The 25,099-nt window shown below is 46.7% G+C and overlaps 1 protein-coding gene across 2 annotated transcripts; it reads left to right on the plus strand.

Moving 5' to 3' along the window:
• The first annotated feature begins 1,050 nt into the window (after positions 1–1,050).
• Positions 1,051–25,061, plus strand: MGST3 (microsomal glutathione S-transferase 3). Of its 2 annotated transcripts, none has more exons than XM_049881117.1 (6): positions 1,051–1,134; positions 17,833–17,956; positions 19,181–19,254; positions 21,873–21,930; positions 23,790–23,862; positions 24,814–25,061. In XM_049881117.1, exons 2-6 carry the CDS (start codon positions 17,840–17,842, stop codon positions 24,945–24,947), a joined length of 456 nt encoding a protein of 151 aa, XP_049737074.1. In that variant the 5' UTR covers positions 1,051–1,134; positions 17,833–17,839; the 3' UTR covers positions 24,948–25,061. The 2 variants fall into 2 exon arrangements, with proteins under 2 accessions (XP_049737074.1, XP_049737073.1); XM_049881116.1 differs by having other exon boundaries at positions 1,087–1,259.
• Positions 25,062–25,099: the final 38 nt, after the last annotated feature.

Here is a 25,099-nt window from a genome sequence, read left to right on the forward strand (position 1 = left end):
TACAGCACTGAGAAGCAGTTCCAGGAGCCTGAGTGGCAGAAGTGGTTTGCAATCAGGCTGGCGGTTGGAACCCGCCCAGCAGCTCCCAGAAGATAGGCTTGGAGAACTGCTTCCCTAAAGATCACAGCCAAGAAAACCCTTTGGTGCAGTTCTACTCTAGAACACATGGGATCACCGTGAGTCAGGGCCAACCTGGTTGTATCAAACAAAAACAGCAAGTCCCACTTTTTCTGGCCCTCAGGCCTCATCTAAGAACTCAGCTGACCCTGGGGCCTGCCACGAGGACGGAACTGGGGAATGGGTTCAAAGGTCCTTGAGTCCCTGGGCCTATGTCGTCCTGTCCCCAAAGAAAGAGCTGCGGGGGTTGGACTACGCCTACAGGAGAGCAGAGGGCAGGGCGCGGACGGGTGCAGCCGCCATCGGGCAGGGCTTGGTTCAGGCTCTCAGCAAACTAACGGCAGTATCTGTTAGGTGAGCTTATAGGCCCAGCACACGCCCCTCAACCCTTTCCCTAGTGAGTGCTGGAAAGTATGACACGGCACTTCCAGCGCCCCAACCGCGAGCAGTCCCCGCGCACCGAGACCGCCCGAGCTTCCGCGCAGGCGCGCTACAAGCCTACACGGGAGGGGAGGGGGCCCGCACCCTGACCGCGGGCCACGCGCACCGAGACCGCACGAACTTCCCTTCCGCGCAGGCGCGCTACAAGCCTACACCGGGGCGGGGTGCCACGGGGGCGCTGCTGGGGAGAAATTAGAACCGCGCTAAGCAGTCACTGCTGCAAATCCGACCTGAGCAGTATGAATCGGTTGGTACAATTCAGGAAGGCATCCACGAGGGGCCTGAGGAAGGGAATAGGTGTACGGATTTGCGAATGAGAGGTCAATCACTGAACGACCAAGCGGAGAAAGACCAGCCAACCCCTCACTCGCAGCCAGCCTCCCGGGAGAAACCGACGCCAAAGCGCGCCCTAGCGCCCAGAGCTCCGCCCCGGGGGCGTGGCCGCGCGGCCCTCAGGCGGGGGCGGGGCCTGCTCCAGGCCCCGCCCCGCCCCGCCCCGCCCCGCCCGAGGCGCCGCACCCACACTGCGCTGCGCCGCTGCGGTCTGCACCAGCCGGGAGAAGGAAGGTGATCCAGGTAGGTGCCAGCACCTGCGGGGAGCTAGCAGGCGCATCACCTCACCCCCTGTGCTGAGCACCAGCCATACCCAGGCGCCCCGAGCTGAACAGGAACTTGCGCTGCGTCTCGCGTCTTATTAGCAGGTTTGCTTTCGGCCTTTGCCTGCCCTTTGCCTTCCACCTGCCCTGCATCCTCCCCCTGACACAGTGGGTTTGGAACGCTCGCCGTCAATAGCTTGGGGAGAGTCTCAAGGTCAACCCTTCCTGGATTCCTCTCTCCTCCTTCTTTCCCCCGGCTGTGCAGTCCGGGAGGCGGGCCTCTTCCTGCCTCCCCGGAGCCCACCTGACCTTGCCAGCTGCAGCTCGGGTGCAGACGAAGGGCGCGCCGGCCCCGCAGGGGCTGTTGGCTGCGCAGGCCTGAGCGGTGGCATTGGTTTTAAAAATGGCCTGGGCGCGCCGCGGAGGTGGATGTGTTGCTAGGAACCGCCTCGGAGGGAATTGTGTTTGTTTTCCTCCTGCCTGGTAGAGAGTGTGTCCGTTTGAATTGCAACCTCAAACTGGGTTCATATCTACGGCAGACGCTGCAGGAGAGGGGAGGGGTCTTTGCTTAAGTTCGTGCCTTGGTTTTCAGAGAATTTCCCTCTTTATCTGGTGTCCTTGCTGGGAGGCCCAGGGCCACAGAGGTGGGGCAGGGCGGAGGTAGGATCTGGAGACTCCTTGGGGAGTTACTCCCCGAAGTTGTGGCTTCTGCTAATAGTTTTCTTGGGAGTCACGAGTTCACTGGCTACTTTGTGGTTTAGGAGAGAAGCCGAGTGTGGGAAAGGAGGAAAAGGAAAAAGCAGAGCTGGGAGGTTGGGTAGGAAAGGGGTGGCAGGAGTTGGGGCTTGAATCCCTGCAATTGGGGAAAGGAGGAGTCGTGGAGGGGAGGAGCCCTGGTGGCGCAGCGGATAAGAGCTCGGCTGCTAACCAAAAGGTCGGCAGTTCTAAATCCACCAGCCGCCCCCGGAAGTCCTTTGGGGCCGTTCTGTCACTGTCATTCGGAACTGACTGGTCAGTACCTAATAACAAGTCACAAGCGCTGTGGGCCTAGGCATGGTCGTGTGGAATTGCTGCAGATTCGATTTCTTTGTGTATGAGAGCTGGGGCAAGGGTTTCCTCTCAGAAAACCTGTGGATCGCCTGAGGCTGTGTTTTACTTCAGTGACATAAGCAATGACAGCATGTCTGAATCAAGGGATCAAGAATTATTCGCACACGGGAGTTAAATGTAACACTAACATCTAAAATCCAAACAATACTTTCACCCCAGGGAAGACAGGCTGTTAGGCTCTTCCTCCTGAAACAATGTTACAGAAATAGAAACCTTGTGGAGCAATGTTTTTTTGAACAGATGTTACTATATATAAAATGGTAGTGATACAGTAGCCAGCATAGACACTGCACTCTAGGGTCTTCCTTCCCCTAAAGGGCAAGACTGGACAGGGGAGGGCATTGTCCCCGGAATTAGACTTCCTCCTGCTGGAAACCCTGGTGGCGTAGTGGTTAAGTCGGCAGTTCGAATCCACCAGGCACTCCTTGGAAACTCTATGGGGCAGTTCTACTCTGTCCTGTAGGGTCACTATGAGTCGGAATCGATATGACGGCACTGGCTTCCTGTTGGGCTAGAGTTCAGGGGAGGCCCAGCCCTGAAAGGGAAACTCCTAACCTGGAGATTAGCACAGAGAAGACATCCATGAGAGAAATGCTGAAATGCCCCTGGAGAGGACTGCAGTGAGGTGGATGACAAACCAACCTGTCAAAAAGTAGTTTAGGGGAGAGCAAAGTGGGGGATGATTGCTTAATGGGCACGGGCTTTCCTTCTGGGCTGGAACTAGGTAGTGATGATGGTTGGATGACATTGTAAATGTACTAAATGCCTCTGCATTGTTCGCTTCAAAAAAGTAATTTCATGTCATTTGCTCAGTGGTTAAGTGTTTGGCTGCTACCCAAAACGTCAGCAGTTCAGATCCACCAGCCACTCTTTGGAAACCTGTGGGCAGTTCTGCTCTGTCCTATAGGGTTGCTATGAGTCAGAATTGACTCTATGGCAACGGGTTTTAGGTTTTTTAATACATCCAATTGTATTTAAATATATTATTTCCTATAAGCTGTTGCTGTAGATTCGATTCTGACTCATAGGGACCCTATAAGACAGAGACTATGTTTATACTTAAATATTCTGAATCTACATTCAGATCGCCATTGCATTGCTGTTCCCAACTGATCATCGGCCAGGTAGCTGATGTAAGCAACATCCGGTTAGAAGAATATACTGTTACTGTTTTTTGCAACTGAATTTGTTAATACTACGTATGAGTATACCATCCTCCTGAACAGGGAGAGTTTAGCAGTTATCACGTATTTGCTGTGTAAAATAAAATTCCTGACTGAGCTTCCCTCACTGTCTTACAGTGTCTGTCTACCTACCTATCTTTGGGAAGAGAAGCAACAATGAGGAGACAGGAAAATTGTGCTACCTTCCAAATACATTTGCCAATAGCTCTAAGGATGTCACCATTTGGAATCTGAGTTCTTTCTAGAGCTGACCTGATCATTCACTGGAATTTGAGCTCAAGATTTCAGTGCCTTTCATCATTCTTTTTTTATTTATTTAAACAAGTGATGTTTTATTTCTCCAGCTTAAGAAGTGCAAATGACTGTATCATGGCATCCTTCTAAGAACAAGCAGGCACAGAAGAGTCAGACCCCTGTTTCAGGCAGGAACCAGCAAGCTAGGCGGTTCCTTCCCTCGGGACTGCTGGTACCCAGCAGGGATGTGGTAGCTGCTGAGAATTAACTACAGCCAGCCCACGTAGCCTGTGGTGGAAAACCCAAGTGGTGTCAATATGACTCATTTTCCAGGTTTTTTTTTTTTTTTTTTTCCTCTTCTGGGAATTGGGGCTTACTTGTTGTCTTAGCCTGGCTTCTCTAGAGAGGCAAAACCAGTGAAGCGTGTATACATATATATTTAGAGAGAGAAATTTATCTCAAGGAAATGGCTCATGCAGTTGTGGAAGCTGACAAGTCCCAAATCCATGGGTCAGACATTAGGATGGAGGCTTCTCCTGACTCACATGTTGTAGGAGCTGACAAACCCAAAATCGGCAGGTCAGGTGGAAGGCTGCTGGTTCACTGGATCGTGGGAGCTGGCAAATCCCCAAGATCTGCAGGTTAAGTGGTAGGTTCCTGACTTACTTCCTAAGAACGTGAGGTCGGAGGGTGACAATTCAGATGTAGGCTCCAGAGAGAGCTTTGCCAGAACATCCATATATACTAGATGCAGGCCACACCCTCCAAGGAAACTGATTGGCTGCTCACATCAGCTCACAAAATGGAGGATGATTGCATAATACCTGCCAGACAGCTGAAAATCATGGCCTAGCCAAGTTGACACGTAACCATCACACTTGTCCTGCGGCCCTAGCAGGGGTGGATTAACCAGTAAGCACGGTATGCTCCAGTTTGCATTGAGCAAGGTACAGGCTTAATTGTATTTACTTGCTAGTCTGTAGTGAGCAGTTTCACATGGGCTTCACCACGTCTTTGCTGTGGTGCGGGACAGGTGAAATTGTGCGCTGCAGATCAGCGGGAAGGTACAATTGGGCCCATGCGTACCTTGCTTACTGGGTAATTCAGCCCTGGGCCCTAGGCACCTGTGTAATGCCAGTTCAGGCACAGCTACATGGCAATAGGGATATAAACAAAACGGAATGCAGATTTCTTTGTTGCTTTGCTCCTTCCAAATTGTGTGCTGTGAAAGATTGGAGGGTGTTTCCTTCCTATAATCTCTACTCCTTTGTCATACTGCAGCACCCATTAAGAAGAAGATGTTCCTTGTTGGACCTCTCCCTAGGCTCCCCCCTCCCCCCTCCTTTGCTTCCAATTAGAAACATCTCAGCCTTTAATCAGTTTCAGACTTGGAGTTAATTATTAGTTCTCTATTCTTGTTAGTATATTTTATGCTCAGGAGAGGATCTGGGGAGGTGGAAAAGTTTCAGAAGAGGTCAGGTGTGATAAGACTTGCTTTCCAACCTCATTGAGAGGCAGTATAGTCAAGGTTTGAGAACATGGACTCTGGAGACAGACTGCCTGGGTGTGTGTGATACTAGGCTTTGCCCTGTGATAGCTGTGTGATCTTGGGCAAGTAACTTAACCTCTCTGATGCTTCTTGTTCTGGAGAAGGGTATCATGCCTGTAAAGTAGAGGGTGAGTGAAAAAGAGGAAGACCCTCAATGAGACGGATTGACAGTGGCTACAACAGTGGGCTCAAACATACCTACTATTGTGAGGATGGCACAGGACCACTCAGTGTTTCATTCTGTTGTACATAGGGTTGCTATGAGTCAGAAGCAACTCAGTGGCACCTAACAACAATATAGGGATGCTATAAGGATTCAAATGAGTTAATATTGGTAAAAAGCTTAAAGCATTTAGCACATAGTTTTTTTTAAGTGATATATGTGTTAATTATAAGTATTAATAATAATATTTGACATCTTCTATCCCTCTTCCTTTAGTCTGTATCAGCAGCCTTCGGATACACCTGGTCTCTCTTCCCTGTACAAGTCAAGCTCTTTCCTCTCTCCAGGCCTCTGCCCTTGCTGTTCTCTCTGCCTCTTTTCTCTCTCACATTACTACATGTCCTCTGTAGCACTTATCCCAGTCTGTTACCCTCTTGTGTTATGTCCCTCTTTTGATGTTGTCTTCCCCCATTTGGCTGTATTCTGGAAGGTCAGTACTTTCCTTCTTAGCCTTGATCACCCTCATAGCCCTGCACCTAGCATAGTGTACAGCATTCAGTAGGGGATAAATAATGGAAGGCATCATCCCAAGGAAATACTGAAGGTGGTAGACATGGATTTAGGACAGGGATTCTATAGGAAAAATGGTTTGTCCTGCATCGAGTTTATGAAATCAGGTTTGTTTAATGAATAGCTATGAGAAATTAAGTCCCCTCCCACTCTTTCCTACCCTCTGAGGTTATAAACCTTCAGACCATGGGAAATATCTCTGGGCTATCCCTGGGATCACATCTCCTAGGAGATTCAGCTCCAGGTGGCCTGGCACGGCCCCCTCTGTCCTGAACTTCGAGGTTAGGCTTCAATAAATCAACAGACTTTGACCTACGGTGCCCTTTGCACCAAGAATCTGTTTGGGAAAGTTTGTCATCACACTGCCAAAGGAACCTAGGATTTGTTCTGTCTTGTTACAATCTAGTATTCTTAGATTCCTGAAGAGCAGAATTGCCAGTTTTTCCCAGGGGAGATCCAGTTCCATTCAGACATGTGTGTTTAATACCTGAAGTCAGACTCCAGAGAACAAGTAATTTGCTTATTTTGATCTCAACAGAGTTTACCTGTGTCAGTGCAAGCTGGTCCCCCATAACCAAGAGCCATTCACTTGGATTTGCGCAACATGCTGACCCTTCATACCCTCTACTGCCAACCAGCACAGGCATGTATTCAAACAGTTGTCTGCAGTGCTAACGATGCACCCAAGTGTGAAATTAAAATGGCATCTGAAACTTGGATATTTTATCTGGCCAAGCTGCACCTATTTAACTATAAAGCTGAATATATTTGGGTGACAGCACATTGATCTCTTAAAGGAACAGCTCTTACGTCTGCCCAAATTGTAGTCAGTTTCTACTTTCCACATATCCTGCCAGTAACACTGATGAGGAATTGAGGAATATGAGGTCCTGGGATTAAGACGTTAACTGGAAAAGACCCACGGTATGACCTGCTGGCTGTTTTCTTACCTGGCGTTGGATAAATAATGCTCTCATTGCAATGGTACAGTGGTTAAGTGCTCAACTACTAACTGAAAGGTTAGTAGTTCTAACCCACCCGGAGGTGCCTGGGAAGAAAGGCCAGGCAATCACAGCCTGGAAACCCCTACAGAGTGCAGTTCTACTCTACATACAAGGGGTTGCCATGAATTGGAATTGGCTTGATGTTTTGGAATGTTTTTGTTTTCCTATTAACTCACCTTTGATGTTTAGCCCTTGAAGAAATATCTTTTGAATATGCAGTGTAATTATGAGGAAAAAGTTACCTTTTACCTCCTGAGTTTTTCTTCTTTCTCTTGAATTTCTGTGTAGTCTTTTAAAAATCTAGTTGTCATTTGAAGCTTTGACACTCAGAGTCTTCCGTCTGTTTAATGCAGCAGTGACCAGAACCAGCATTTTTAAAGCATAGAATGGGCCAGAGAAATCCTGTCACTCCTCTGTTTCTTTCCCATAATGGAAACAAGGAATTGCCACAGTGTTGCTTCCCTCCATGCTCTCACATGTCCCCGTTGAGCTTGATTTGGGCTCCGGAGGGTCAGCTGCCCTGCCTAGAGATGATTTTGGGCTCTGTTCCTTTGTGGAAACATCTGGAGATAGAAATAAGGCTAGGCAGCTTCCCAGGGGGGTATTAAGCATGCAAAGGGGACTTCCAGTGCCACCTCGGAGGTTTGAGCCCCCACCCCATGTTTGGAACTCGAAGAACTCCATTTGGTCAGACTAGCCCTTTATCTCACCATCCTTTTGTGTTACTCTTTTGTTAAAACCTTGATTTTGGCTGTGTAAAATAAAGGACCCTGTATAAGGAAAACTGGATGAAGAGCGCAGGCAGCCAGTTAAGGATTTTAATGAAACATTGGGTAATGGCTCCGAGCTGGTCCACGAATTCTTCATTATTGTCCCATCCTCCCCTCAGAAACATAAGACACCAGCTGAGAAACTGCATTGCTTCTGAGGAGAGCAGTATGCAAATGGTGCAGGGGTTTCCGTTGTCCGAGTTGGCTCTTGTTTGTTTGCGGGCAAAGAGAGAGCTTAAAGGCAAAATCTCGTCTCCCTTAAAAAGCTGATTTTCATTTAGTAAAAGATAAGCTGTTGTCACTTTGTGGCTTAGAGTGATGAATTATTTGAGGCAAGCGCCCCAATTCATAAAACCTGCCTGTTCTGCATTTGTGGGATGCTGATTATGGCCTGGGGACTTTCTGGGGTGAAGCTAGGAGGGGCGTGGGTAAACAGTAGAGAACTTTACCCCAGCAGTGTTTAGCTGGATGTAGTTCAGGAAGGTTTCTGGCTTAGCCTTGTAACTGAAGGCACCGTGCCCCAGTGGCTAGGACAGGTGATGGCAGAAGCAGAAACTGGAGGACAGGCTGAGCAGAGCTTTAGCTAAAGTAGTTATATTCCCATAGAGGAGGGTACCTTAGCCAAATATCATATTACAACTCCATATGGCCAACCCAGGCACTGGAATGGTGGAACACATCTTCTAAGAGTTAGATCAATACTTACTGCCTTCATTTTAAACCCAAGTTTGATCACTCCTCAAGTGAGATGGAGTCTTCTACTTTTCCTAAAATCTAGCTGACTCTGGCTGCACTGATGAGGTATTGCCTCCAGTACAGTTCCAGCCACCTGCACCATCCTGTAAGGCCTTGAGGCCACAGCCTGGTGCTTTTCTGCTGCTCTCAAGTCCCATACCCACGCCTGCTTCAAAATACTTTTCCTAATTTTCTCCCGTTAACCTGATATGTGCTTTAAAAATCATTGTTTGAGCAATAATAAAGACTTTGATAAACAGAAACGTTGCAAATAGAAGGGCTGCTGTTCTTAAAAAAAAAAAATTGTTTTGCAAGTATTCTCAAAAAGAGTATTATGAAAAACCTACAGCTAACATCATATTCAGTTTGAAAGACTGAATGCTTTCCCCCTAAAATCAAGAATAAAGCAATGATGTCCACTCTCACCACTTCTATTCAACATTGTACTGCTTCTAGCCCAGGCAACTAGGCAAGACAAAGAAAGAAAAGGCATACACATTGGAAAACCAAAAAACGCATTGCCGCGGAGTTGATTCCGACTCATAGCGACCCTATAGGACAGAGTAGAGCTGCTCCATAGGGTTTCCAAAGAACAGCTGGTGGATTTGAACTCCAGCCTTCTAGTTAGTAGCTAAGCTCCTAATCACTGCACCACCAGGCTTCCGATGTGATCCTAGGAGTGTGTGAAGTGTTCAGAGGTCCTGGATCTAGCTCTGTCCTCACCTAGGCACTTGTGTTGCTCCCTCTCTGCTCCTGGAGGGGAAACCTAGGTTGTAGCTTCTGTACTGTCCCTGAACAGGAGCTTTGTGGAGGGCTTTCTCCTTGCTCCCCGTACTAGGGGGAGGAGGTAATTCCACTCCTGGATATGGAGCAAACCCAGCAGCATGGTTTAGTAGTGAAGAACATGAATACCAGTGTCAGTCTGCCTGCATTCAGACCCCAGCTCTCCACTCACTAGCTGTGTGACCTTAGGCAACTTACTTAACTCCTCTTTGCCTCAGTTTCCTCACCTGTAAAATGGGGATTATAAGTGTAACTACCACGTAGGATTATTGTGAGGATGAAGGGTATTTATGTAAATTCTTTTACAATGGGTTAGGATTTTAGACTTCTAGCCTCCCAAACCATGAGAGAATAAATTTCTTGTTTTAAGCCACCCAATTTGTGGTACTTTGTTACAGCAGTCCTAGGAAAGCAGTACACAGTGCCTGGCATACAAGGAGCACTTTATATGTAGTAGATCTCAATATATGTTCAAGTCCTAATTCCATACTTGTGAAAATGGCTTTATTTGAAAATGCAAATGTGTGTCACTTAACATCTGTTAGGGCAGTATCCAACTGCATATACTTCAGCAGTTCCATAAGGTTATCCCGGTGGGAGAAAAGAATGTACTGGAGATTCAGTCTGTCTCTTACTAGCTCGCTAGGTCCTGTCTCCACCGCAGCCATGGAATGGCAGGGGGAGGGGGTCCCGACAACCATCCGTGGCTGCCTGTCCCACCCCACTAGCCTCAGGCAGGGACTGCTGCAGATGCACTGGAGCCACCAAGGGGGATGCCGGGCCCCACTCAGCTCAGGTTCCTTCTGTGGTGGTGGCTGATGAGTGGTCCTGGGTAGTGCAGGCGAGGCTTCAAGAGCTTAAAGCCCATTAGAGGAAATGGGGAAGGCAGGCAGGCAGGAAGGAAAACAAGGGGACTGGCGATGTAGCAGGGCCAGGAGGTGGCCAGCTGGACAGTGAGTGTGCACCCTGGCGGGTGTGCAGGGGTTGGGCATAAGCCTGGGTGACCACCACACAGGACTACCTGTGGTGGCAGCAATGCCAAAGTTTTTGTGCAGGTTAGAGTCTGGTGAGCGTCCCAGGCCAACTGGCGACTGTCAATCCTGCATATAATACAGTGTTCGCACAATGTCCAAATCACCTAACGTCCTATTTCACAGAAGGTATCGTGGATGTTAAGTGTCGCATCCATGTTGCATACTTGTGTCTTTGGAGATGTAATTAATTAACATGAGGTCATACTGGAGTAGAGTGAGCTCTAATCCAGTACGGCTGGTGTTTATAAGATGAGGGAGAGAAAACACCATGTGAAGACACACAGACACAGAGGGAAGATGGCCATGTGAAAATGGAGACAGAGATTGGAGTTATGCTGCCACAAGCCGAGGAATGCTGCGGGCTATCAGGAGGTGGAAGAAACAAGGGAAGATAACTCTCTGGAACCTTCAGAGAGGGTATGGCCCTCCCAACACCCTGATTTTGGGCTTCTAGCCTCCCAAATCATGAGAGAATAAAGTTCTTTGTTTTAAGCCACCCAGTTTGTGGTACTTCGTTACAGCAGTCCTAGGAAAGCAGTACACAGTGCCTGGCATACAAGGAGCACTTTATACGTAGTAGGTGTCAATATACTAGGTATTCAGTATGTAGTGGAGACACTATTTCCCGTTTTGCTATGTCTGCCAGATGGGATGAAAAATTCCATGAGGAATTAGTTGGAGGTTCCATTGGATCCTTAAATGGGCCTTTTATTTGAAGTCATATTGCTAATCATTCAGAATTGGAGGAACGCCTAATCCATGGTATTGGAAGTGATAGTCTCAAGAGGTCATCCCGCAGCATAATGCAACAGTTTCGAAAGATGAAAAGCCTTGAACGCCGACTCATTTGACTAGCCGAAAATCTGATCTGGCGAGTGGCTGTGTATGAAGAGATCTGGGGGTCCATTGTCTGCTACAGGTCAGGCTCACAAGACAGTCTCAGAAGATACTGAGGTGTCTTACCACCTGTATCTTTTTTTTCCGTCTGAAAATGTGTTTATTTCACTTATATTTTGAGAAGATTTTTCACTAGATACAGAATTGTATGTCGATAATCTTTTACCTTTAAGTATGTTACATGATTGTCTTCTGGCTTCCACTGTTTCTGATGAAAACTTAGCCGTCATTCTTATTATCATTTTTATTTGGCTGCTTTTTAATATTTTGTCTTTATTTTTGGTTTTCAGCAGTTGACTTATGACGTCTGCAGCATTTATTCTGCCTAGGTTGTACTGAGATTCTTGGATCTGTAACGTGATACATTTTATTTTTTCAAAAATTTCTTCTGCCCATTTTTTCCTGACTTTTTTTTCCAAGTATCACCTGTTTTTGAGTGCCCCATATAGGTGGCAGTTAAACCAATTCCTGTCTAGTGGAGTTGATTCCGACTCATTGAGACCCCATGTGTGCAGGGCAGAACTGCTCCATAGGGTTTTCATGGTTGTGACATTTAGGAGGCAGATCAGCAGGTCTGTCTTCCAAGACACCTCTGGGTAGGTTTGAACTGTGAACCTTTTGGTTGATAGTCGACTGCTTAACCATTGTGCCACTCAGGGACTCTGAGGTAGCAGTCCCAGTAGCATTAGCACCACTCCTAAAGCAGCTGTAGGGGTGTGTAAGGTTTACCAAGGGCAGAGTCAAGGCTTCTGTGGCTGCTAGAAATGATGGGAAAAGAACGCAGTCCTGAGGGAGGCCAGACTGCAGCCCAGAGCTGCCAAAGCCAGCGAGCTGCTTCTGGGCTGTTTGTTTTCTTACTCTTTAGAAAAGGTCCATGATAAGGGTTTACTTTTACTGAAAGCTGATATGGAGATTGTAGAACTATTATTGTTCTTTTCTAACTTTTCTCAAAGTAGTGACTTTTATCACCCACCTCCCCCAGGCAGCAGCTCCCCGGGACTCGGGAATCAGGTGCCTGAGGGCTGTAGGAGGTGGGCTGGGGAGATGGGAATACCTTTCCACCCAGAACAAACCCCTGTGGGTTCACACAAACTTAACAGTAGTACCCTCAAAAGCCCAGATAGAGCAGGGAGAAAGGTAGGGTACAAAAGCCTGGCTTCTGGCAAAAATTCCAATTCTGAGATGGCCAAACCTATACTGAGGGTGTGTCACAAAATTCTGGACATAAAACAAATTTTAACTCCCAGGAATTTAGCTAGCAGGCAAGAGATGTAGGGGGTAGGGAGGAAAGTGTTAAATGAAAAATAAATGAATTAAAAAAATAAAAGTATCACCTGTTTTGGTTGAGCCTTCTGTTAAAGCTGAAAGAAGAAGCCAGTCTCCGGTGGGCATGCCCTCAATGTGTAGTTGTGGGGGCTTAGCTGGAGCTTGCTCTGCAGAACAGCCCCTGGTCTCATCAGCTCCATGGTCTTGTTGGAGTCGCCACAGGAGAAGGGCCCCTCGGCAGCCATCAAGGGTATTGGCAGAATACGGATCACCAAAGCAAGACTTTGCCCATGGTTTTTGAGTCTAATAAAATCACTTCCTCCTGCAACTTTTCTTTTTGCCTAGAACAGTGGTTCTTAAATATGATCATCATCAGCATTACCTATGAACTCATTAGAAATACAAACTCTTAGACTGCACCTAAGACCTACTGCATCAGCAACTCTGGAGGTGGGGTGTGTTTTAAGCCCCTCAGATGATTTTCATGCTGCTAAAGCTTGAGAATAAGATGCATCTGACCTAAGCCGTGGTCTTTTCAGTTGCCTTAGAATGCATGTGAAAGTTGGACAATGAAAAAGGAGGACAGAAGGATCGATACATTCAAACTGTGGTATTGGCAAAGAATATCGACTATACCATGGCCTGCCAGAAGAACTAACAAATCACTCTTAGAAGAAATACAAACAAAATGTTCCTTAGAAGCAAGGCTGGTGAGACTTCAACTTGCTTACATTAGGCAAGTCATCAGGAAAGACCAGTTACTAGAAAGGGACAGACATCATGTTTGGTAAAGTAAAAAACTAAAACCAAACCCATTGCAATCAAGTCGAGTCTAACTTATGGCGACCCCATGTATTTAGAGTAGAACTGCTCCATAGGCTAAAGTAGAGGGCCGATGAAAATGAGGGAAACCGCCAGTGAGATGGATTGACACGAAAGCTACAACAATGGACTCAAACATACCAATGATCATAAAGATGGTGCAGGACCAGGCAGTGTCTCATTCTGTTCCACATAAGGTCACCATGAGTCAGAGCCAACTTGGACAACAGCCAACAATAACAACAAAAAGTTTGGGAACCACTGACCTAGAACATATTTTAGCAGCATTCTATTAAGTTCCTGTCTTCATGCAAGTTACTATGAAAAAAGCTAGGTGGGAAACATGTTCTCTGTCCTCAAAGAGCTTATATGTATTTGGAGATACATAGCAGTTTCACTGATCAATGTTCAAGTGCATGTTCTAATAGCTAACTGATCAGTGTGGAACGTGTGGCTAACTGCCTCCATGAACAACTGCTTCCTTTGCCTATGAGACCAGAACTGGATGGTGCCCGGCTACCATAACTGAACATTTTGATCAAAGATTCTATAGAAGAATCCTGCTCAAAAGGGGGAAAATGCAGAACCGAATTTCAAATTTTCATGAAATCCAGACTTTCTAAAGCCATTGAGGCTGAATGAACCCCCAAAACTATTGCCTTGAGATAATCTTAAACCATAAACCAAAAATATCCCCTGAAGTGTTTAAACCAAATAAAAAAAAATTTTTTTTTCTTTTTTTTTTTTTGAAAAACCAAATATAGTTTCCCTTAATTAGTAACCAATGTCTGCCTTGAGCATTGTGCTCTTTTAAAAAGCTGTCTATATGGGATCAAATTGACAACAGCAACTCGAAAGGTTAGAAAGGAAGCTTAGGGGGCAGGGAGTTTATGTTAAAGGGCAGGAACAGTCAGGAAAAGGAGGGTGAGACTGGTTGCACAACTTGAAGAATGTAATCAGTGTCACGGAATTGTACATGGAGAAATCATTGAATTGGTGTATGTTCTGCTGTGTACATATATATATTTTTTTAATTGTGCTTTAGGTGAAAGTTTACAGCTCAAGTTAATTTCTCATACCAAAACTTATACACATAATGTGACACTAGTTGCAGTCCCCATAATGTGACAGCACACTCCCCCTTTCCAACCGAGGTTTCCCGTGTCCATCCAACCAGCTCCTGCCCCTCCCTGCCTTCTCATCTCACCTCCGGACAGGAGCTGCCCTTTTGGTCTCGTGTATCTGCCTGAATTATGAAACACACTCTTCACTGGTATTATTTTATGTCTTATAGTCCAGTCTAATCTTTGTCCGAAGAGTTGGCTTTGGGAATGGTTTTAGTTCTAGCTTAAGAGAGCATCCAGGGGCCGTGTGTTCAAGGGTTCCTCCAGTCTCAGTCAGACCATTAAGTCTGGTCTTTTTACGTGAATTTGAGTTCTGCTCCACACTTTTCTCCCACTCAGTCAGGGTCTCCCTTGTGTTCCCTGTCAGGGCGGTCATTGGTGGTAACTGGGCACCATGTAGTTCTTCTGGTCTCAGGCTGATAGAGTCTCTGGTTTATGTGGCCCTCTTGTCTCTTGGGTTAGTATTTTCCTTGTGTCTTTGGTGTTCTTCATTCTCCTTTGCTCCAAGTGGGTTGGGACCAATTGATGCCTCTCAGATAGCTGCTCGCAAGCTTTTAAGATCCCAGATGCCACTCACCAAAGTGAAATGCAGAACGTTTTCTTAATAAACTTTATTATGCCAGTTGACCTAGATATCACCTGAAACCATGGTCCCCAGACCCCAGCCCCAGCTTCTGTGTCCTTGAAAGTGTTTGGCTGTGTTCAGGAAACTTCTTAGCTTTGGGGTTAGTCCAGTTGTGCTGCCTTCCCCTGCATTGTGTGTTCTCCTTGCCTTCACCTAAGATAATTCTTGTGTACTATCTAGTCAGTGAATACCCCTCGCCCTCCCTCCCCACCCTGGTAACTGTCAAAGAATGTTTTCTTCTGTGTTTAAACCTTGAGTTCTTATAATAGTGGTCTCATACAATATTTGTCCTTTTGCAGCTCACTGATTTCACTCAGCATAGTGCCCTCCAGATTTCCACTGTGTATATTTTCAACAACAGCAAAAATAATTTTTTTTTTTAAAAAAAAGGGTTGCTGATGACACAGAGCAGGTATGTAATCAATAATGTGGTGTGCCTCTGGGGCTGCACGAATGAGAGTTCATGCCAGAGAGGCCACGTGCCAGTTATCAGCTGCTCAATTCTGTCCTCTAGAAGCTATCTACTCAGCCTGGGCCTGGCACAGCCTAGGGTGTGACAGTGCTGCCTGGAGTGTGGCACTGTGACCTGACCTGGTCCCCCTTCCCAGTGCGCTCACCTGCCATCTCTAAGGGTGGAATGTCCATCTCTACCCGAAATCCTCAGAGAACAGGAATTTGGCTGCTGATAAAATTTTTTATATACCTTAAGTGAATTCGGTTAGCTCTGTCCTTAAAGGACAATCCCTAACCATTTTTTAGTACCTGTTGGATTTGTGTTTTCAGCAGCTATGATGACGGAGCATTTCTCCTATGTTCTGAGCTCCTCTTTCTCAAGTAGTTCATACATCCAGTTGCTTCCATTGTTTCAGTAGATACTTTTGAGGTAAGGAAAGGAAACTCAGGTTGGCTAAGAGTGTTCTCTCTGCTGTGCCAGGTGACAGACGTCTTAGTGCGGGTAATTCCCGAAAGCCATCTGGAGTTGCAGCTTGCTTCACTTATTCCACACGCTTCTGCTGAGCAGACTCTGTGCTTGGAATAGAGGCTGCCAGACAAACATGGTCCCTCTGCACGGGAGCTTAGATGCTTTTATAACTGGCTGCTCTGTTCTCGCACCGGTCTCACCAGCAGGGGAGTACGGGTTGCTATGGACTTAGGAAGCAGGACTCCCCACTTGGTGGAAGTGGAGATGGTGTCAGGGAGGGCATCCCAGGCAACTTTCAGTACTTTTCTCCTGCCCCCACCCAGGTGTGCCCCCCGTTCCTGCAGAGAGAACCTTGGAGAGCAGGTCAGGTCTGGTCTGGTGCCCAGTGCCCCCGCTGTCCCCACAACTGATTATGCAGTCCCTGCAAACCAAGGGCTTCAGCCTGAAGTGGTATTTCTCAAACTTAAGGGAAACTTAAAAAATCGAGCTGCTTTCCTGCCTCAAATTCTATATTGAAAAAGATGTCCTGATCCAATGTCAGTTAAGCCCTAAATTTTCAAGTGGGACTGAAAGGGGGCTTTGGATCCAAATGAATTTGAATTTAAGTCTCAGCTTGGACACTTTATGTTTTAGACCTTGGGAACATCACTTAACCTCTGGGCTTCTCTCTGGAAAATAGGGTTGTTCTCATCTGGTTGCGTTGTTTGTATGGATGACTACAAACACTTTGTTATAGGGTGGCCCTCCTAGACGTACCGGAAAGGTAAAGCAAGACAGAATTTTCAGGATGGCAATAAAAATACACAAGGCAGAGCACACACAGGCGCTGCCCACCTGGGGCTGCCCTGCACACGCAGAGCCGTCAGTTAAGGATCTGGGGAGGCACTGTAGCTGTTCCTTTGTGTCCTGCCAAGCTCTGACCCAGCTTACATCTGCTTATTAACGCTCACAGAGGTTGGCAGGGAGCAGTAATTTAGCTTGAGAATTACTAGGGCTTCCTCTCACCTGCCAGGGTTTCGTCTCTTCATGCCCAATCGATTTCTTTCCTTTCCTCCTGGGGCAGGACAGTAGGTGAAATCCTGAACACTAGAAAAAAGCTGGAATTAGCTTTTGTGAATTTTCAAGCATTCACAAAAGTTAAAGGAGCTGTATGGTGAACACCTGTATAGCCACCGCCTAGATTCTACAATTAACATTTGCTATATTGGCGTTCAGCTTCACCGATTGATGCATTTCAAAGTAAATTGCGGACATCACAACAGGTCCTGGGGCTGGTTTTGAAGTGATGATTTGATGGGCAGCTTGCGTTCCTGCGAGCTGCCTGTAGCCGTTTATCTTGGCACACGGCGGGCTTTAAAAGCACCTGATCCAGGCCTTACCCTGCCTGTGTGATGTCCCTGCTGCGGTCCCAGCATGTGCCCCCAGACTGATGGGGATGGGAGGTCCTGCCCTCACAGGGCCCCGCATGCCAGAACACACAGGTGCACAAAACATACAGTCATTTTGGGTACACAGTCTTCTACCGTTTCTTATTTTTTGTTTTGTCATCTAATATACCCTTTATCACTTGGCCATGTTAAATGTTTTTTCACATATCTGGTTTTTAGGGGCTGTATCATTGTGTACAGCAACAACCGTAACAGTATAGATAAATCTCATAAAAAGAGTGTTGATCAAAGAACTCAGGCACAAAAGATGATAGGATCAGATACTCTCTGTATATATTGTGAGTGAATAATTTTTTCATTCCATTGTGTGATAAGCAGTAACATCTCCACCCAGCTCTGAGAATCATCAGATTGACTCCCATCTCCTCTTGGTCCGTAGGTACAGGCCTCGTGCAGTGCCCGGGGTGATGTCCTAATGCGGTATTCTTTCTTACACAGACCCAAGATGGCTGTCCTCTCTAAGGAATATGGCTTCGTGCTTCTAACTGGTGCCGCCAGCTTCATAATGGTAACTCATCTAGCCATCAATGTCTCCAAGGCCCGCAAGAAGTACAAGGTGGAGGTGAGTGGGAGCACAGGCTGGGGCGTTTTGTAGGCTTGTCTGGGGCCATGGGCTCGGAGGGAGAGCTAGGAGCTAGTTGTCAGCAGTGGCAATTCCAGAGCTGACCTATCAGAAATTTTGGCACTTAGTGGCAGGAAAGAGGCAAGAAGTACAGGCCCTGCTGGAGGATAGTTCTGAGGTACCTCTGGGTGGGTTTGAACAGCCAACGTTTTGGTTACTAGTTAAGCGCTTAACCGTTTACATCACCCACGACTCCTATAGAAAGGCAAGGCGTGCAGGGATCACAACAGTGCTTTTTGGCTGGAGCTATTTGCTACAAAGGGTGGTATTTTCTGAAGAGGGTTAAGTAGCAACATTTTTTCCTGGCATATCACTCAAAAAGTGATTTCTTAAGTTGGTTTTCCAAGTACAGAAGGATACATGGTGCTGAGGTGTAGCCTGGGCTTAGATGGGCGACGCAGGGAGGAGTCTATAAATACTTCAGTTCTGGCTACTGTGGAAGGGATAATTACTGAAGCTGTCCCTGGTGAGCAATTTTAATTGTCGATTTCTGTTTAGCAACTTATAATTAGACTCTCTAACCTCTTTTAAAGCTTTCATATGCAATTTCCTTTTTTGTTTTTAAATGGACACTTAAATTCTCACACACTCAATTTCTCTTCTCCCATTAAGGGAAATCTTGCAAAGATCTCTTTGATGACTCTTGGGATGGAGCTGTTTCCCTGTGGGGTCTTTTTAATATATCTGAAACATCAATGGACAGCCTTGAGTTTGGCACAAGCTGCCTCTGTTCCTTCAACTAACAGCAGAGACACACGTTCTTTACTCCACGACCACCCCCACCAATTGCCATCAAGTCGATTCTGACTCATGGTGACCCCATGTTTGTTGGAGTAAAACTGGGCTCCATGGGGTTTTCAATGGCCAATTTTTTGGAAATAGATCACCAGGCCTTTCTTCTGAGGTGCCTCTAACAGACTCGAATCTCCAGCCTTTTGGTTAGCAACATATCTTATTACAGGATATTTAATGGGAACAGATCAGATCTTCCTCTGCATATTGAGGCCCTTGTCACTGTAAATATTTAAGCAGAAATTGAATGATCATCTAGCAAATGATAGAAGATGCTCTGGAAATAGATTATCTTTAAGGTTGATTCTAACTTTCAACTCTGAATATGCTTCTTGACCGTTTGGACTAACAATATGCACCTGGATTTAACAGTATCCTACCATGTACAGCACGGACCCAGAAAACGGGCATCTCTTCAACTGTATTCAGCGAGCACACCAGAACACGTGAGTGTTGGCCCTGCCGGGTGGGTGTTTGGGGAGCAGTGCATCCTGCCCAGGACCTCCACATCTGTGCTCCGTACATGCTGAGGAGCAGCAATGATGGCCGTCATGGGCACTTTGCTAAAAGTATAATAAATTATGCATGTGATCAGATTTTAATTAAGATTTTTATTAAACAAAAATGAGTTGTCAGAATGGTTGGATTCGGGGTAATCTTTTCAAAAATGTCTTTAATGTTACATTGCCCTTCTCAGTTTGTAACATGCCCCCTTTAAAGTGATGAGGAATGGCCTCGCCCTAGGGAGTATAGAGGCTTTGAGGTCTTTCAGGAAGCGCACTCGCATTTGCCATGACCATCCTCAGTGCACTCTGAGTTACCTCTAATCCCATGCAGAGCAAAAGGTGGTGGATCGTTGTGGCCTGGTCTTCACCCTCCAATCGATGTTTATTTTACTCTTGACTTCTGACTTGGCAAGTGAGAATGAAAAGGGCTCTCAGTTTTACATAGTTACACCACCACTAATTGCCATCACGTCAAGTCCAACTCGTGGTGACCCTGTGTGTGTCAGAGGAGAACTGTGCTCCATAGTTTTCAACGGAAAACTAAGTTTTTGGAAATAGATCATCAGGCCTTTCTTCCAAGGTGCCTCTGGCTGGACTTGAACTTCCAGCCTCTCGGTTAGCAGCCAAGTACATGAACTGTTTGGATTTCTTGGTTCTACATAACAAAACCAAACCCGATGCCGTGGAGTGGATTCCAACTCACAGCGACCTTACAGGAGAGTAGAACTGCCACATCTTTCTCCTGCTGTGCCAGTGGCATCACTAGGACACTGTCAGAGGGGATGACACCAAAATGACCCCAAGGTCGACAATGGCTGCCCCTAGCCGACCCCTTCACACACCAGTCAGGGTGCGTGCAGCCTGGCTGCAGCACCCAAATTAGACAGGAGTTTCTCCACCTTGGTGAATTGTGGGGGTGGGGGGCTGTGGGGAGCCACGGGGGGAGGGCTGACAGGAGGGGTGGGCCATGCAGCATAGTCCTCAGTCCTAGGTGGGGCGGGATTGGGCCACTGGGGAGGGTGATGACACCATAAGTTACCGCACCGGGTGACACCAACCCTAGTGAACACCACTGCACAGAATAGCTGGTGGGTTGGATCCGCCGATCTTTAGGTTGGCAGCCGAGCACTTACCCACTGCGCCACCAGTGCTCATCTTAGTTTTACATTAAAGAAGAAACCACTGCCGTCGAGTCGATTCCAACTCATAGCGATCCTATAGGACAGGGTAGAACTGCCCCGTAGAGTTTCCAAGGAGCGCCTGGCGGATTTGAACTGCCTAGCTAGTTTTGGTTTGGGTGGGTTAGTCTTACACAGTCAAACTTAAATGGGGCATTTTTTAAAATTGTGCTTTAAGTGCAAGTTTACAGTTCAAGTTAGTTTCTCGTACAAAAATTTATACATGCTTTGTTATGTGACCCTAGTTAAAAAAAAGAAAAAAAAATTTTTTTTTTTTTGGGGCTGAAACAACTCAGCAGGGGGTCTTGGGTGCCCCAAGGCAGGACCATCCGCCCTTGTTCCAGCCTCAACACCCCACCCCTACCTCCTCTGCACTCCAACAGGGCAGTTATGGCTGCTCCTGGGTCCGAGCTCTTCCCCTGCTGGGGCTGTGTGCCCATTCCCACTGGGCGGCTCAGAATCATTGCTCAAGGGGCCTTTTGAGGGCCAAGATCAGCTTGTGCCCCTAGAAGTGACACAGAGCCTGGGGGAGGGCTCTGGAAATACTGGGAAATGTAAACCTTTCTCAGTGAGCCCCAAGCCCCAACTTGGCCTTACTGAAATTCTGCCCAGTGCCCTATGAACTAATGAATCAGGGAGTGGGTGTGATGGCGGGACAGGAGGAGCTCTACTGTCCTCACTTGGGTCCTTGCTCACCCTATAATGTGAAAGCACACTCTCCACCCCACATTTCCCATGTCCATTCAACCAGCTCCTGTTCCTTTTTGCCTTCTCATCTCGCCTCCGAACAGGAGCTGCCCATTTAGTCTCATGTATCTACTTGAGCTAAGAAGCACTCTCTTCACAAATATCAAGTCCGGGGCCATGTCTTCCCAGGTCCGTCCACTCTGTCAGACATTAAGTCTGGTCTTCGTACTAGAATTTGAGTTCTGTATCCCATTTTTCTCCTGCTCTATCAGGGACTAAATGGGGCATTTTTTATATTTATTTTTATTGTGCTTTAAGTAAAAGCTTACAATTCAATTTCTCATATAAAAACTTAGACACACATTGTTATGTGACCCTAGTTGCTCTCCCTACGTGACAGCACACTCCTTCTTTCTACCCTGTATTTCCCGTGTCCGTTCAACCAACTCCTGTCCCCCTCTGCCTTCTCACCTCGTCTCCAGACAGGAGCTGCCCACACAGTTTCATGTGTCTACTTGAGCTAAGCAGCACACTCCTCACGAGTATCATTTTATGTCTTATAGTCCAGTCACATCTTTGTCTGAAGAGGTGGCTTTGGGAATGGTTTTAGTCTTCGGCTAGCAGAGTCTGGGCGCTGTGACCTCTGGGGTACATGGGGCATTTTTTAAAAAAGTTTCTTTCTGTCTATTCCAGGTTGGAAGTGTATCCTCCCTTCTTATTTTTTCTAGCTGTTGGAGGTGTTTACCACCCGGTAAGTCTTCCCACTGGGTTTTCGTCTATTTGACTTCAGTTCGTTGAGCTACTATTGGGGAGGGAGAAAGGCAGTGAACATCGGTAATGCCTGGGCACCACGAATTCCACAGGATTTCACTCGGTTACTTACTTCTTACAAAGCTCTCTAAAGTGGGTACAATTTTCCCCATTTTCACAGGTAAGGAAAAGACTCTTGGATATTCTATAACTTTCACAAGGTCAAAAAGCTTTAGAATAGAAGAATCTGAATTTGAACTCAGGTCTGTCTGATACCAGAAAGTTCATGTCTGTAAGAGTTTTCATTTGCCATATTCATTCATTCATGCAGCAAGCATTTGCTGATCACCTGGGTTTACAGCAGTGAACACAACAAAGACACCTGGTCACATGGAATTTGCCTTAGGGAACATGGACAGCCAGCAGCATAAGCAAATTATATAGGATGTTAAAAAGAAAAAAACCAAACCCATTGTGTCAAGTTGATTCCAACTCATCGCAACCCTATAGGGTTTCCAAGGCTGTATATCTTCACCGAAGCAGACTGCCTTATCTTTATCCCCCATGATACAGTATGTTAGAAGGTGGAAGTGCCATGGAGGAGAACAGTGTGGGGGAGAGGGACTAGGGAGTGCTGGGGTGGGGAGACCGTTTTGAATATGGTGGCCAGCAAGGGCCTTGCTGAGAAGGTGGCAATGAAAACGTAAAGAAGGTAAGGAGGCAGGTGCTGCCAACTTCTGCAGCCATTTTCCAGGCAGGTTTTTGGGTTTCCAGGCAAGGGAAGAGCAAGGACAAAGGCCCTGAGGCGGAGCTTGCCTGGCCTGTTTAGCCTCTGTGGAGTGAGGGGGTGGAGAGCAAGAGGTGAGGGTATCACCTGCATCGAAGTTAGGCATCAGCTGGTGTCCACCCCACCCCCACTTCGGTCCCCTTCCCCAGATTATGTTCCTCCTGCTTAGTTCTTAAAACTACTCTAAAAAAGGACCCTGAGGACAAGTACCTAACAGTCGTTCCTAGGGCGATAGTAATTATGCAGTGTTACAGTAGGGAACAGCCCGGCAGAGACTCCAGTTTGTAAATAATGACTTAGGCGACTGGAGTTTTTATTTTTCATTATTTCGTGCTTAACTTTACCCAAAATCAACTAAACAAAAATCCTTAAGGAGTAACTTTACCACCACTGATAGCACCAGTCACTTGGAGAGGCACTTGGGGAAGATGGCACACACCTTCTCCCTTACTGCTTTGGACACAGTGGGTAACCCAGGATGGCACCCAGATGGGAGGTGTCTTCATTTTGCATAAGTTTCTGCTCCCTCTTCTCAAGGGTGCTGGGAATGGGGAGCCTTCTCCTGCCGAGCCTGCGTGTTCTGAGGTTCACAGCACCACACCCTCCCAGTCTTTTCTAGAGGGGCCCAAGCCTGTGTACTGGCTACAGCGTAGCTGCTCAGAGCCCTTTCCAGGGGTGGTGTCACTGGAGGTAACGCAACAGACAGCAGCTAGGGTGGCAGTACTGGTCCTGACTGTTGGTCAGTCTCCTCCTCTGGTGTCCTGGAGGCCCCAGACTGGCCTCTCCCCTTGTGCCCTAGTGGTTTGTATTCCCCAGGACAAGCTGAAGGTTCCTCCCATCCTACCCTCTAGAAGACCAGTCCTCAGCTCCCAGGCCCATGAGGAACTGCAGATCTTTGATTTTCCTGACTGGAAAAAATAACTTAAATCAACCTTAACTTTGGTGGGGAGTATTTTACCACATCCATGAAATGATTAGCTTTTTGCTGAAACACTGTGTCATCAATCCTTAGGTGTTGGTAAAGGTTTTCCTGTTTCTTGAATGCAGATACTGACGTAGCCCTTTTATTTTAGCGTGTAGCTTCTGGCCTGGGCTTGGCTTGGATCGTCGGACGAGTTCTTTATGCTTATGGCTATTACACAGGAGGTAAGTACATATTGACAGCTGCCAGGGAAACACATTTAAAATCTTGTGCTACCATATTTTTTTTTTTTTAGCAGGACTTTGAGGAAAAGGGAAAATAAAGTAGCTTGATATTTAGGTGAAAGGTCTATATTCTTTTTTTTATTAACCTTTGAATAGAACAAAACTAATTTTTATTGAGCATTTTCTATGTGACAATTGCTAGTCTAAAAACTTTGCATGTGCTTCTTAAAATTCTGTGATGTAGATAGTATCATCCCATTGTATACATGGTGAAACTGGGGCCCAGGAAACATGAAGGCTCAACGTCACAGAGCCACTAAATAGAAACTAGTAAGCCAGGATTCAAACCCGGGGAGTCCGACTCCAAAGCCCTGGCTCCTGACCACTACTGCGTTGTCACTGTCAGCTGCCCTGGTGTGGATGCTGACTCATGGCGACCCCACGTGTGCAGAGTAGAACTGCTCCGTAGGGTTTTCAAGGCTGTCACCTTTCGGAAGCAGATGTCCAGGCCTGTCTTCCGAGGAGCCTCTGGTAGGCTGAGACGGCCAACTTTCAGCTGGTACTTGAGCGCTTAACTATTTGTGCCTCCCAGAGACTGACCTAACCACTACTAAGTGGTGTGTGCACCAGAGAGAAGGGGGAAATGTTTTTTTGGCTATATATTCTTCATTAAAGAAGAGGGAAACGCTCCCTTCTGAAGGGTTCTGGAACAGAGTGGCTCTAATTATTACCTGATACTTTTCTAAGGATCAGCAATTCTATTGTGACAAATTACTTTGCATGCAGTACCTGACACATGGACAGTTTCAGGTTACAGTTGGTTAACCTCTTAAGGCCAGATATCTAAGGTACATCCCTCAGGTGCCTTGCTTGGCAGAATGGCTTTTGAGTATTGAAGGCATCATGATTGTAGGGCATCCCTGGTGACTTCTGCTCTTTCTCCTTTTTCAGAACCACGCAAGCGGAACCGAGGTGCCGTGGGGTTCATTGCCCTCATTGGCTTGATGGGCACGACTGTGTGCTCTGCTTTTCAGCATCTTGGCTGGGTTAAAACTGGCTTGGGCGGTGGGTCCCACTGCTGCTGAATTACAGGGGCTTAAAAACTTGTTTTGAATGACTTACCTTAATTTACAATTTTGTTTTTCTAAATATAATAAAATCTATCTGGCATCAGCCTCATACCTAAACCTCCTGACTATATAACTTCATTTTTATTTTTATCTCTTTTTGAGTCTCT

This window comes from Elephas maximus, chromosome 3 (assembly GCF_024166365.1).
Source record: "Elephas maximus indicus isolate mEleMax1 chromosome 3, mEleMax1 primary haplotype, whole genome shotgun sequence".
In the NCBI taxonomy this organism is placed as follows: Eukaryota; Metazoa; Chordata; class Mammalia; order Proboscidea; family Elephantidae; genus Elephas; species Elephas maximus.